This window comes from Arachis hypogaea, chromosome 12, assembly GCF_003086295.3.
Source record: "Arachis hypogaea cultivar Tifrunner chromosome 12, arahy.Tifrunner.gnm2.J5K5, whole genome shotgun sequence".
Classification (NCBI taxonomy): domain Eukaryota; kingdom Viridiplantae; phylum Streptophyta; class Magnoliopsida; order Fabales; family Fabaceae; genus Arachis; species Arachis hypogaea.
In genome coordinates, this window is record NC_092047.1 from 16,847,130 (window position 1) to 16,862,847 (window position 15,718).

At 31.9% G+C, this 15,718-nt stretch overlaps 1 protein-coding gene across 11 annotated transcripts; it reads right to left on the minus strand.

The window, feature by feature from the left end:
- Positions 1 to 1,451: 1,451 nt before the first annotated feature.
- LOC112727003 (polycomb group protein EMBRYONIC FLOWER 2) lies at positions 1,452 to 14,513 on the minus strand. Of its 11 annotated transcripts, none has more exons than XM_072208933.1 (24): positions 14,106 to 14,513; positions 13,225 to 13,309; positions 13,078 to 13,147; positions 11,783 to 11,891; positions 11,508 to 11,655; positions 11,084 to 11,139; positions 10,325 to 10,427; positions 10,032 to 10,203; positions 9,846 to 9,914; positions 9,039 to 9,178; positions 8,683 to 8,873; positions 8,352 to 8,384; positions 8,105 to 8,136; positions 7,463 to 7,515; positions 7,307 to 7,360; positions 7,164 to 7,223; positions 6,545 to 6,591; positions 6,315 to 6,439; positions 4,649 to 4,787; positions 3,881 to 3,929; positions 3,131 to 3,214; positions 2,636 to 2,715; positions 2,383 to 2,472; positions 1,452 to 1,855 (listed from the first exon to the last, which is right to left on the minus strand). In XM_072208933.1, exons 4-24 carry the CDS (start codon positions 11,845 to 11,847, stop codon positions 1,735 to 1,737), a joined length of 1,911 nt encoding a protein of 636 aa, XP_072065034.1. In that variant the 5' UTR covers positions 11,848 to 11,891; positions 13,078 to 13,147; positions 13,225 to 13,309; positions 14,106 to 14,513; the 3' UTR covers positions 1,452 to 1,734. The 11 variants fall into 11 exon arrangements, with proteins under 11 accessions (XP_072065034.1, XP_025632382.1, XP_025632384.1 ...); XM_025776597.3 differs by having other exon boundaries at positions 4,649 to 4,796; XM_025776599.3 differs by having other exon boundaries at positions 11,783 to 11,903.
- Positions 14,514 to 15,718: the final 1,205 nt, after the last annotated feature.

Here is a 15,718-nt window from a genome sequence, read left to right on the forward strand (position 1 = left end):
ACATAGGAAATTGAATTGCTCATTAATGGACATCCATTCTTATCTATAGCATCCTCGTCACAACAAGTTCAATTAAATTTGTTTAACATAATAAAAATCAGTTATGATTAGCATTATTCTAAATCTTATTATTTAATTTAGTTGTACTTGATTCATAAAAAGATTTAAATGTGTAGTATTTTTTTTTTAATTTCCACCTAGCTAAGACCAAATATAAGAATATATGATCTTTGACCACCAAATATCAAATCCAGAATTTTAGAGCCATTTATGATCTCGGATATTTTTTGTTTCTTTCCATTGTGCTGTCTTTATAGGATGGCTTTTGAGATTGCAAAATCTATCTTCTAAGTTTCTATTTCAAGAGTTTTTATTTTTTAAAGCTCAGAAACATATGATTCTCTTTTTATAATTTCATTTATGTTTATCAGACTCGAATATTCTTCTTTAAGAACAGTTATCTAAAAAAGTAATTATTTATTTATTTTTTCAGTGTTATTTACTTTTTATAGATCTTCAGACTTGGATAGGATTCATTGATCTTAAAAATTTCAGATTTTTTAGCCTTTTAAGCTTGAGGTATGCTTTCGACATTTTCTGAGTTGAAGATCTTCTTGCTAGTTTAAATTTGTAAGATTTAACAAAAGAAATTCCTACAATCTCAGAAATAACAGAATTTGTTATGAGTTTAAAAGTTAGTCTTAACTCAATTCTCCATTTGACAATTTCTCAAGAACCGTAAAATCTGCAATCACCATAGTCCATATAATGATAAATAAAATAGGATATAGCTATATATGATGCATTATATGATGCATTATAATATTTCCCTTTTCATTTTAGTCAAACCTAAACTAAAAATCAACGAGACCACCACTTATGGTTAACCCATATTGTAGACGTCATTAAGTTTAACAAGTATACTATTTTTTTTTAGATTCACGGATAAAATTTAATAATTCAACGGAGATTAGTTTTTTTTATTATTATTTATATGAAATTGTTACATGTTCAAAGGTGACAAATTCTATTCCTACAACACTAGAAAAATTTTTTTTTAATTATTCATAATTAATATCCAAGTAAAAGATATATACGATATTTTCAATTTTTTCCCCGACGGTTTGTATGAAATTTTCATTAACTTCTAGACTATATTTAACCATATTTAAATTTTGGCAGATTTTTATTTTACAATATTTTTTTAAAACTAAGAAATGTATAACACCAAAGGAAACTAGATTACCCAAGTCCAAAACTTAGGTAACATTGGCTCCGAAGAACATGATTATATAACAATAGATTCTCTCATGAAGACATCATGTGTTCTCGTTATGTGTTAATGTTCACTGTTGATCAAGAAAGTGAGATTAAGTATGAAACGAAAACGCATCAAATTAATGATAAAAATCAAGACTTTCACATGAAACAAACTTTCCGAAACAAAATAGTTTTGAAGGCATAAACAAATCAGGAATATAATACTCAATGTGGCTGAATAATTTCTTCGGCTACATTCCCCAGAAAAATGTAACAAGGGATGGAACTTTTATCCCTATACAAATTTATGGTACAAATCCCGGTAATGAGTATAACCATACAAAAGGGTATAAAATTGAAACGAATAAAAATTCCCCCCATTTGGTGACAGCAATTTGTTTTGTGAAGAAAAAAATGGTCCTTTTTTCTATACGTCATCTTGTCTTTTGTATTTAAAAAGATGATGAATTGTGTTTAACTATTTGGGGCTGGTTTCTCCCTCTGATATTGTTGAAGAATAAGGCTGCACAAATTAATAGTTCGTGCATCAAGAAGACCATGATTCCATAATTTGATAGAAAACAGTCTCCAACACCTGCCAACATGACCAAATTTTTTATTATTTGCAAATCTTGAAACATCCAAAAAATATGATGATAATGAAGCATGACATTTTGATTAGAGTCATAAAGATGCTAAAAGAGCAAATAATAGAGCGCGTCAATTCTATCAAAAATGAGAAATCAAATAAATGCATTGAAAGTGTCAATTTACTCTTCCATGAAATCCAGATTTATGTCTCTCACTCCAATATAAAACAGATCCTTTCAATATATATATATATATATATATATATATATATAGAGAGAGAGAGAGAGAGAGAGAGAGAGAGAGAGAGAGAATTGAGGTAGTTTGATTTGAATTTCGGTCTATCTCACATTTGTCTCGCAAAATTTTGTAAAAAATCATTCTAAAATGGTTATTGTGGGAGGTTGGGAGTCAAACCTAGTCTCTTCAAGTAATACTCTTTACGGATTCTGCTAAGATAAGCCCTAAACCCTAAACGCTATTATAATATAAAATGAGAGCACCCTGATACAAGCAAAAGGAAAGGCTAGTTACCAAGGCAATATGGGGCACTCTAGAAGCTCGAAGCCATGAACTTTTACAAAAGCCTCACATGCCCATGGAATATGACCATCAGCTAGCACCCTGCCAAATGAAGAAAATAACTGATGCTAGAAAGTTTGCATTCAAACGAAAAAGTCTATCACCTTTCCCTTTAAAACAAATCTGGAAGGTGAAATGGCCATAAACAAAATAAGGAAGACGCAACTAACGGTGAGCAAATAGAGTCAAAATGAAAAGAACTTACCGTTGCTTTCGAACAAATGAGTTCCACATATGCATGAATTTCTTCTCAGCTTCGGTCACATCCACAAAATTACCAAGCATCTGCAAGGTATCAAAATGTTTCAATGAATCCTCAAAACATAATCAAAGTATGAAGAAATACTAAAAGGTGCAATAGATTTCATATTTCCACCCCCGAGCCTCAACCTAAACCTATACAATGATCAAGCAGAAATTTAACCATCAAATTAGAATCACAAATGGTAAGCTCTCCTAACAAGGTCTAAACCATCTAATTTAGGCGCAGATGATGTAAATCCAGACAACAATCTGTTAAGAAAAAAGTATATAGAGTAATTAGTAGACTCTAATGGGTTAAGTAATTAGCCACAGGGCCATCCAATTATATCCACAAAGCTCTAACAGACCATTCTTGTACAACAAGAGCTACATTTTCGGAAAAGGTAAAAGAAATTACAAATTCAAAACAAAGGATCACAGATATAATCATGCATACCCTTCGATCTTCAAAACTTGCTACTTCATCATCAACTTCATCCTCACTATCTTCTTCGGATAGAACTTCTTCAAGTTCCATTGGCTTGAAGGAAAAGGATAAAAAATAAATGAAAATGAGAAACTATTTGTGAGACATAAATAAGCATTAAAGGGCATGTAATTACACATTTTGATTTTCTTTTTTGAGAGAGAGAGAGAGAGAGAGAGAGAGAGAGAGAGAGAGAGAGAGAGGAAACATTTCTCTGAAATATGTCGGATGATTCTGAAGTTCTCAATTGAGGAACTTCTCATTTATATACAACTATACAAGCAAATCCTATCTTGTGGAGGAAGCTACTCTAAGGGTAGTTTGGACCTTTTGGTGTTTAGTTAGTTAAAGCTGGTATAGCTGTCATCCCAGCTAGGAGGAGGTGGTTATTGCTATTCCTAGTTCTATATGCCTACCTGAGACTTCCCAGCGTATCTATTAAGAACTTTTCATTTTGATAAACATATCAAGTAAAAAAATGTTTTTGGGAAAATTTTCTATTCAAATCTCCAATATTAAGGAATCCATGGTCTAAAATCACATTTATTATCCAACCAATTGCAAACAAATAGAAGAATTTCCACAGCGGATACACAGAGCACTCTATATAGGCCTCTCATCGTACTTGGCTCATGGTTTTTCAAGATGCTTTATATGTGTGACATGTGAAGGAAATTGAAGTGCAGAACAGTAAACTAATAAATGTCAATCACTTATTACCTGGTATTTGTGAGAGTGATAGAATTTTCTCTTGCTTAACTGGGAAAGGCTGAAATGTTTTCAAAGAACAATGTCAGAACTGTGTACATCAAGTAATTTACAGGGAAAAAATTATAATCGCATGTAGAGAGTGATATATGACAACTTGTTCCCACACTTCCTATATATACCAGTCCAAGTATCATAGGCAGAACAGTTCTATTCCCTCTTAGTAAATATTGAGAAAAACTACAGCTCAATCCCTGAAAACTTCTGATAGTAATACATTTGTCATTTAAATAAAAAACACAGATTTTGGTCCCTGAATTTAACGAAAGATATTAAGACAGTAAATTCTGAACTTAGAAATAAAGTGGCAAATGAAGTTCATGCATAAAAAATTACAATTAACAGACAAATGAAAGATAAACAAAACCCAAATAAATAAACAAAATCCACTTACAACTAGATTCCAAACATCATATTGACAAGTTGCTGCAATACATTAGTTGTATAAATCAATTAATAAAGCAAGCTAGTGCTCAAGTTGAGCGAGACACCTTTATTGGCATTAAAGGCATTGCCAATTTATCAGAAGCTTTACATCTTACTCATGTCACTAAAATATTAAGTCAAAGTAAAATTGAATGTACAAGAGGAACATTTTCAATAACATAAGGATTGTAATTTCAATGTAGGGCCAAATGATTTTGTAATAAAATTATGCATCTAACAATATCCTAAAATGCAAGATTTCATTTATGTATTTTCATATCCCAAAGGACATACATTTGCGGGTCAATATTATAACGCTGAATTGTTGACTTCCCTGTTGTAGCATCTGGTAACACTGCAGGATTCTCATATGTCGGTGGTTCAGGCAGGACACAATCTTGATGATGCAATTGTACAATTGCGTTTGAAACCCCTGCAATGTCTAGCATTTCATGGCACATTCATCACACTATAACACTAATGCTACCACAAATATCCCATAAGATTTACTCTTTCCCCTTTTTATCACCAAATATCCCACAAATATTTGGACCAAGAAGTCATATTCAACAAAAAAAATATGAAAGACCATATCAGAAAGTTAACAAGCATTTCTAAAGGGGAAAAAACAAAGAAGGGAGGTTTAAACTTTAAGTTGGAATCAAATAAATTATGACTAGTTATTGGCTTATTGCACATGTGACCATTGGGTTTTTCAAGAATGTCAGGATAGAGATCCTATAGACTTGCTACCCCAGATTGCACAAAATTACATCACCCACACTCATCTGGACCAGCTTGGATGTCAAATCAGAGCCATAAAAAGGGGAGATGACATCCTCTGGTGGTATTTCATTTCATCTTTTCCCTTTTTTAAGACAAGGAAAGCAGCAATAAGGTAGGAGGAGGTTTCCAGGCGAATCTCACAACAGCAATGAATACATACACAAGCAAAAATTCTATTAAAGGATATACCGCAGTGTCCTCAAATATCCTATGCAAGCCATATATTCCCCTAATTTCTACCTTTAATTTATCAAAGACCAAATTTTCATGTATTTTAATTCTGAGGACTTCTGCTGTCATGTGGAAAAGTTAGTGCAGATAAATAAGATTAGCGCCTTATATAAGTTTTGGTAAATACTACTTTCTGCCAGGATGATTTTGCATTGTTGTTGATAATTCAATAGTTAAAAATTTTAAATATCTTGGGTGCATCATACAGGATAATGGAGAGATTGAACAGGATGTAAATCATAAGATCCAAGCAGGTTGGTCAAAATGACAGAGTACGTCTGGTTTTATATGTAACAAAAAAGTGCCTTTAAAACTTAAACGTAAATTCTATCGCACTACTATCAGACTGGCTATGCTTTATGGTACAGAGTATTGGGCGGTCAAAGGAAAACACGAACGTAAGTTGAGTGTGGCAGAGATAAAGATGTTGAGATGAATGAGTGGTTATACGCAATTTGATAGAATAAGGAACGAAGATATAAGAGAGAGAGTTGGAGTAGCACCTATTGTGGAAAAGATGATGGAATCGCGTTTCAGATGGTTTGAACATGTGAGAAGAAGACCGACAAAACACCCAGTCAGGAGGGTGGATGAGATGGAAGATGGATAAAAGGTGAAAGGTAGAGGAAGACCTAGGAAGACCATTCATGAGGTGGTCAAACGAGATCTACATGTAAACGGTCTCTCTATAAACATTATACACGATAGAGCTCAATGACACCGTTTGATTCATGTAGCCGACCCCACCTAGTGGGACAAGCCTTCGCTATTGTTGTTGCTGCTGTTGTTGATAATTCAATGCAAAAAGTGGTTCTCATCACTTTGACTTATGTAACAACCATCTTTGAATTATAGAAAATGTTGAATTAACTGTCATTTTTCTTGGCTAATTAAAATTAGTTGCACCACTTAGTAAAATACTTGAAATAGTTGCCATACATACCATCAGCTTTCTCCAAAAGATCACCCTCTCCAGTTGGGATTTCGGATTCTAAGACAAGTGGATCCGCAGCCTTTGCTTTTTCAGAAGGTTCATCCGCTGGCTGTATTCGCTTAAGTGGTTTGGCACTAAAATAGGTTTTAGATTACCAGTTTACGAAACAAAATGCATCTATATGAAAGTATATGCAGCCAAGCAAATCTCAAAACAATGCAGAAATGAGAATAGCTTACCAAAAGTTAATAGTGTACAACTTGGGATCAACAATATTTGCAAAAATCTGGAGGGAAATTAATTAGTAAGTTATTAAAGTGAACAAATCATTTTCAAATGAATTCATACTAAAAGTTCACACAGTTTTGTCATGCTTACTTCCATGTTTCTAGGAACCTCATCTTCTCTAAAGGACAAAATTATCAACATTTATAATTTTGGACATTATACATAGCAAAGTAATAAAATCCTAGAAGTTAAGAGATGAAATCCAATAGATATTATACAATACTTATAAAATACATGCTTTAATTAAAAAAAAAACATGTAATATAAAAAAATATTAGTTGAAGTATAAAAGTAAACAATTTATCATAAATTTTACTAAAAGGTATACTTCAAATATAAATATATAACTTCCCCGGGGGGGGGGGGGTGTTTCAAGCTGAACCCAACCCGAAAATTACACTGGTTGAAGATTGCAAATCCGAACTTTACAAAATAAGTTTTGGGCCAGGCAGGCTGGATCTGAACACTAAAGAGGCATTGCACATTATATTCAGTTCTATTGTAAGAAGGAATATAATAAAACCATACAAACTTAAATTTAAAAACAAATTGACGTCAAACTGTTCTAACCTCAGATTTCCAGTTATCAGTTTTCACAGACACGTTTATCGTCGGACAGTCCTCCCATGCCTGCAAAATGATTTATAATTGAAACTAACAGTTTAATACAGCTCAAAGAATGTAAGCTTGCCAGAGATCTGAAGAAGACTGACCGAAAATTCATAGTTGAGAAGATCATGAGATGCGAGCAAGTGATATTTTATGCCCTACAAACAGAACATGTCAGAAACATTAAAAAATAATTTTATAATTATCACATTAAAAATTAAATGTTTAAATTATCAGTCAAAACTCAAAAGCAGTCTAACCTTGTAGCTTGCACATCTAACCAAACATAACGGACAGGAGAAATCTTCAGTGACTGCAATTAAAACTTTGTTATTAGATAATCAGATTGCCAGCATGCTTTGACATTAACAAGGAAACAGATATCAATGTAAAATAAGAATCTAAGCTTAAATATGTTTTTGGTTGCAAAAAATATGGTCAATTTCAGTTTCAATCTCTTGAAAACTTTTAGATTGATTTTGATCCAAATTATTTTAACATGTTTGGTTTCAAACACTGTTGTGCTAAATTTTGGTCCCTGTAAGTATTTCATAACTTTTGTTTGGTGATTAAAATATTAACAATTTACTTTTGCTGCTTATAAATATTACCACTCGACAACTAGGCTAACAGAATAGGTATCAAAACACAACATTTGAAAAATATGTGGATTGAAACTAAACCAAAAACTTTGTAGAGATTAAATCCAAAAATCACTGTATTAATCAAGAATAAAATCATTTTCTTTTAAGATATCTATATATCCCACAGTTAGCTATGCATCTTAAATAGAACCCACAAACAGCTATACTACACAACGATAAATATGTAATCAGCTACATGGATCAAACTACATTGATTATTACCCAAAAAAAAAAGACCATGAAACCAACATTCATTACCTTCCGTTCTTTGCAATTTATCATAGTAATACCTGTAATATAATTTTATAAAACGGAAGAACAATCAGTAGCAACATTTCAGCATTTCTTCTAAAAGCAAATAACATGAAATGCAAAAGAGATGCAGAAAACATAAGAATAAATGCGATCTTCAGTACCACTGTGTATTTGCCCCATTAAAAGACCATTAGCATAATCCCCATAGAAGAACCTGAGATCGTATCATAAAGAAGTTAAAATCTAATACCTGTAATTAAATTTCACATTGCCCTCCTTCAACCTGAATCATATAAGTTGGGAGGAAGTTAGAATGAAGACCAATTTATTTAATATAAAGTACAAGACAGTTCCAACCAAATAAGAAGAAAATACATGTAAATTTATAAGATTGGTTTGGAAACTACACTACTCATAGTTACCAATTCAAATATCTGCTTCGCGTTCAGCAGGGTAAATCAACGGAAAAATGAACTAGATAGTGCAACAAAAAGTTAAAATAAATAAATAGCAAAGAACTAGCACTTGCAAACCGCCCCAATTATTCATGCAAAAGAATCTTATGAGAAAATGGTAATTACCGGATGATACGAGATAATGATGCCGATGCTAGTGCAGTTACATTTGTATAATGGGAAGATTTCTCCTTAGCCCCACATTGTTGGGCATACATTTTGATTTGCAATTGCTTTGATGTACTCTTTAGAAACCCATTCTCAAAATTATTTGATACTTGAACTGAGATGCTCTGTTCCTTATATCGAACACCATACTGCAGCATTAAAAAAATTGTAATATGGCACATCTATCTTAGTTGGAATGGATAAAAAGGTTTGAAATTGCTAACATAAAATAGTACAGTCAGAATAGCATATGCTTTAATAATCAGCACAAAGAAAGAACAATAAAGACAATATTAACTCTTAGCACCACATACCTTTAGAAAACAAGGATGCAGATCAACAGTTGACACAGCCTCAGCTTGAAGTCCCAGTCTTAAATTTGGAGATTCATCCCATGACTGAAAAATTTTTTCCAGAGATACTTTCCCACATAAGCAGTACTGTCCATCTCTTGCTATCAAGCACAGAATAAAATGAAAAGAAAAGATGAATTCTAGCACTGGAGTGATTAAGTTCACAAATTACCCATTTCATTAAAATCAACACAATTTTTTTTTTTTTTTTGAGGAAGAAGGGGGGGGGGGTAGAGGAGGTGTAAACTGTTACTACACCTTGAAACATTGGACTTCTTTTCTAAAACAAAATCACTACAACAAGGAGAATATAATTACATAAGAGTTAAGAGGATAAGGATCCTCGTTAACAAGAAACAAAATACATAATTAAATAATCAATATAGCAAAGGTGAACAGCCCCTCAACATACCTGTAAGAGAATTTGTAAAATGATCTATTCAATCTTATGATCTTTAATAAACCATTAGTTACAAATCATGTCATTTGAGTATTAGGATATTATTCTTGTCAAGAACCAAACTAAAAGCTTATGCTATTAAGTGCAACATATATGGGTTGTTTATCATCTCTCACACATCAAGCCTCAAACTAAATTTTTAAGCACTTGATTGAATAGGTTATTATGCAATGGGGTTTGAAGTGTGTCACTGTGTGTGTGCACGTGTTGTGTGTACATGTGGCTCAACTGGCAGTAAGGTAATATCAATATGGTCCTTCACAACTAAATTTCACATTTCATCTGTAAGCAATAAAAGCATATCTCACATTCAGATGAACTTGGATCCAAAGGCATCAGGCTTGCATTGACCCCAGATGAGGAATTTGGGTCCTCCACTGCAAGTGAAACAAAAATTAGCAAGAATTATATTGTACTTCATGTGTGCATGTGTGTGTGTGTGTGACTGTGTGCACGTGCATATTATGTGTGTGATTAGACAAGCACATGCATACCAGCTGTGAAAAACAACAGAACAAGTGACCCAGATTTAGCTGTCAGAGCTAGCCTATGAATGTCGGGGAGCAAAAAGTTTGCTTTGAGGTGAGTATCACCAGTATCACCATCAACTTCAGAAGGATCTCGAAGGATGAAAACCCGACCAATGCGATATTCAGCAGAATACCTCTTTGTTTTTGTAGTTAAAACACGATGAAGCAGAAACATTTATTAGATAAAGTATATGAACTAAGAAACTAAATAGTGTGAGTAATATTTATTAGCTCAGAATAACATACAGAATTCCTACCTCGGCATCCTCATCCTTAGAAGCCAGCCTTGCTAGACAAATATACAAGGGAAACGAAACTTGAGTTTCATCTGTATCGCTCAGCAAAGCTGTCAATTGTATCCTAATATTGAAATGTAATTCATCAGTATCACAAATAAGATACTTTACCTAGGTACAATGAAAGAAAATTAGGCAAAACCAGACAAAAATTATGGCTTAAATGAAATCATTACAAACTACATAAAATTCAACCAGATGTATAAACAGGTACATATCCATAGCCGAATATGAAGATTAAAAATGGGATCACAAGGTTTACATAATGTACATCTCATTTATCTTTGCATAGAATCCCATGCTAGAAAAGATTACTAGTTGCTATTTGAGAAAGCATGTCATATGTCTGCAAGAACTACTCAGACACAGTTGGAAAATCCTCATCCCATTTTACTGAGACCTTTGGAGCTATACCAACACTGACTTTTAGGTCTTTGTATAGATTGGACAACAAGAAGGTTATGCTCTGATGTTGATTTGTGGCTGAATGGTGATCAGACTCACAAACATGAATATCCATCGGTTCTTATTAAATCAAAACAAATGATCAAATTTATAGCAACCCAAAACCACTAAATGACTCCTAGACTTCACAAAAGTTTCTGTCTAAACTCAATGTACCACATCCACCCTGTAGGCATATGGCATAAAATCACATCGCATAAATTGAAAAAGAAGGATGTAAATAGGAGAATGAAGACTATGTATGATAGTTCTTACCTCTTCTTTTGCCTAGCCTTTATCTTATACTCCAAACATCTCTGAAGAAATGTAGGCTACACAATAGAAAAGCATATTGTTAGAATAAAACATGCAAAGTCATTATCTTTAAGGACCAGAAATCAGCATAACATGAGGAACCAAACAGGATAATTTTTTCAATTTTTTTCTTTTTCGCAAAAAATAAGAAGAAATATTAACAAGAGAATGAAATAACCAAGTCTGAGGTAAGCAAGTGACAAGGCAACTAGGCAAGTAAACAGAAACTGCAAGAAATCCTTCTAAGACATCAGGAAGGGAAACAATAATGCTACCTAGAATAAAATCCACTATGTTCATGCAACATATCCAAAGAAAAATTTATAAATAATCACATTGATATAATTAACAATGGCAGATAATTTTAACCAATCAGATGGAGTACATTCCGTAAAGCACGTCGCCGAAGAATGTTGTAGAATTCTACGGGCTTGCAATAAACTGCAAAACTCTCTTCTGCAGCAAGCTCCTCTTCAGCAGATAAATGCCCATGAGCATCTGGATAGCTTATTTGATTTGTGTTTCTGGAATATCTGCACAGGCAAACAGATATAAACACTGACTATGCTGCACCACTTTTCTGAAAAGACACCTGCATTTGTTTCTCTAGAACAGGAAACTACCAAGAGAACATCAAAGAATGGTCATAAGAGGACATACGATGTTTCGCAAGTTGCAACAGGAAAGCCTGGCATCGTTAAAGAAGTTTCAGATATATATAACATTTATCTGAACCTTTGAATCTTTGAAACTTTCTCAAGCAGCAAACCTGCAGTTGAAACTGCAGCAAGAGATCATCACAACCATGTAACAGATTATAGTCCCCATTTATAATTAAAGAAAATAGACCAACTATTTAACCCACAAATCTATTTTCCATAAAATCACCTATCCTATTTGAAATTGAATGTTTTCTGTTGTTTATTGCTACTGAACAAAAAGTTTGGATACCAGAATAATTTCTTTTTTAACATAAACCATATGAAATCCCGATCACTTGAATGTAGAAAGTAGAATTACCTAATATGATTCAATCACTAAAAATCTTCGTATACTATTAAAAAATAGCAGATTAAGTGCGGATTTTGCTGTAAATTTCGGTCAAAATTTGTAATTTTGTTTTCTGCACTTTTTGCTGCGAATTTAAATCCGCAGCATATGAGTTCGTGGATAACTGTTGTTGCGGATTTTCAAATTCACGGGCAATTTAACTGTGAATTTTGTCGTGAAAAACCTGTGAAATCCGCAAATAATTTCATGAAAAATCAGACAATTTTGTCGAATTTTTTTGCAAATTTAGTTGCGAATTTTTTTCGCACATACTAAATTAACAACAAAATCAGCAGGTACAGATGGCAACAAATTCCACAAGTAATACATTCATAGCGAAATTCTCAGCTAATTTTTGCAACATACTCCAAAAATTGCAGCTAACTTTTGCAGCAAATTTTGCAAATAACTAATCGGCAGCAAAATTCACAAGTAAACCCACAAAAATACTATTTCATATTTAAGATTTGCAAGTAAATCCGCAGGTAATACATTCGCAAATAAAATTCAAAACTAAATTCGCAACAAAATCCGCAGCTAAGGATTAAATGAAAAATTGATAAAAATTTTATTTGTAGGTAATATCAATAACAAAATCCGCAAGTAAAATTATCAACAAATTAATTTGTAGATAACTTCCTCCTTATTCATTATGATTAATTTGATAAATCTATATACAACTACTAAAATATAAAAATAGGCATCAACAATCAACATTCAAGTAAATAGATGAGTAAAACAATATTAAAACTAACATAGGTAAGTCTAATAATTATCAAGCCTGAAACATCAACTAGCTCAATTGACATTATACTAAGATAGACAATATACTGTCCAAAGAAAAATGAACTATATAATATCCAAATACGACATATTTACTAATCATCAGAATCTTCATACTCAACCTCGTCGTCGTCATCTTCGTCAGCACTTTCATCAGTACAATAATCAGGTCACTTGATTCACTTCCATCACCTACATCATTTTGCAAATGTGAAGAAGTTGCTAGTCCTAACTTCTCAGTTAGCAAATTCAACATCATAATCACTTACTTGATTGTAGATCAATCCACAACAAGGGTAACTTGATTGTTTTCTCCCTCTTTTCCTTGTAAAAATTCTAGTTCCTTTCTTCTGACTAGGGACAACAATAAGGATAGCTAAGCAGCTTTCATATTGCTTAGTGCACAGAACATGTAGCAAGGTAATATAACATTGTGTTGCTTGATATTTACATAGTATAAGAACAAATACTTGAATAAGGATGACTGTAATCAACTAAGTATTTATTTCCTTGTTATTTAAGACAAATCAAGGTTATTCGAACTATGGCTCTAGCTTAAGTCAACCCAAAGAATCCTCAATTTGGATTTAAAGACTTGAATAAAGATGACTCTAATTTGCTAAGTATTGTAGACTTAACATGAGAAACACCACATGTAATATGATACAAGAATTATGAGGCATTAAAATTTCCTAGTCAACAAGAAGAAACAAAGTAAAGGCAAGACAACAATTTATATTTACAATTTCCTAGTCTAATCTAACACTTCTAAGTTCCTACACATGATGAGAATTACTATAACATCAGTATTTTCTAGTCACACTTCTAGATACAAAGAGCCATAGGCATTTCAGAAGCAAAGTTCAATTGCAGTGGAGAGTGAAAATTCTCCGCATAACTTCTCTTACTCTAATCAACAAACTCTAGTTCCGGAAAGCAAGGAAATAAATAACTGTGTAATGCAATCACAAAACCAAGATAACCACAAGCATATTTTTGCAACGCATAGTGCACAGAACATGTTTGATGAAATTCCCCCACATAAAAGAGGGAAGAACAAAAACAGCACAATCAATCTTAATACTAACATCATAAGAATCAATTAGTATAGAATAAAAACAATAATATATAAGATGGATGGAATAACAACCTTTGATGAAAAACAAGGAAAGAGCACAACAACTGGAAAGGGGGACGGACCGGCTTGCCTACGGCGGCGGAGGCGGCGGCTATGTAAAAGCGAGAGACAGACAACGCAACGGACCGGCGATCCTGATCAGCGGATTCGTGAAAGTGAGAGAGACCAGGCGGCGGACCTGCGGGGCTGCTCGGCGGTGGCTTCGAGATGAGGAGGAACGCGGCTGAGGAGGGGCTGGAGAACCTCGTTAGGGTAAATTCTCTGATTGAAGAACCATTTTCATTTGCTTTTAATTGAAACTTCTATTTTCTTTTAGAATATAAGATTTTTTTATTAATTTTTGAAATACTTTATCAAATTAATATTATAAAAATTAATCTACCTATTAAACAAAGTTAATTCCCAGATCCTCATTGGATTGGTTTGGATGAATTTTCAGAAGTTCTTAAATAATATTTTTAAAAAATACATTTTAAATATCGGATGTTAAAAACTAATATTATAAATTTTTTGTTTATAATTTTTTATATAATTAAAAATAATATATATGTTTTTATTTTATAATTAACTCTTATAACAAAGAATTGTATCATAATAAATTCAATTCTATGACAATAATTATAATAAAAACTAATTTAGCAATCTATATTTTATATAGATTGAAGTATTTGCTTTAATAAATAATTAAATTTGTAAGTGTATTTTTTTGCATAATCACATGATAACAAAATTCGTGATACGTAATTTTTTTAGTATTATTGTATTTGATTATTTTGTACATATAATATTAAAATAACTTATAAAAGAAATAAAAATATAATTTTGTTACGTTACTAACAATATTTTTGTCAATTTCTGCCAATTCTTATTTATAATTGTGTTTAATAAAAATATCTTTGTGGATGTATCTAATAAAAATATTTTTTTTATGATTGTGTTTAATATAAATGTTTTTATAAATATATTTTTTGGATATGTCTCTTTATATATATATTTAAAAATATAATTGACAGATAATATATTAGTATCCTATATTTTTCCATAAAAATATTAGCCAGTTTATTGAATGATGCTCTATATTAAAGCAATTTTTGGCAATTTATATGATTATGAAATGGATGAAGTAGTACTATAATAATAATGAGACTAAGAGTGTTGTTGATTATATAGATGTAAGTGGACCATAATAATACACAATTTAAATATTTATAATTAAAATTATTATTATTATTATTAGTACAATTTTAATATAGATATTAATTATATTTAACTGTTATTTTATAGTTAAAATACTTAATAATTCATAGTAAATTCAAATAATTAAGGGTATTGATTAATGGATTTTTTTTTGTAAAAAAATTATAATGCCACTTATTTAAAATAATTGATATAATACAATAAAAAGTAACTATATTTATATGGTATCAGCTTATCTCACAATAATTTGGTATCAATTTTTATATAATAAAAATAGATAGATAGATGTTTAACCAGTTTGTATGCCAAACCACAAAAGTTTATTATGAAAAATGTAATATAATTTCTTAAGGCAGATTTTTTGCAGAGAAAAATTAGTGAAACAAAAGACAATTTATGAAAAGATATTGTTGTTCATTCGGGAATTG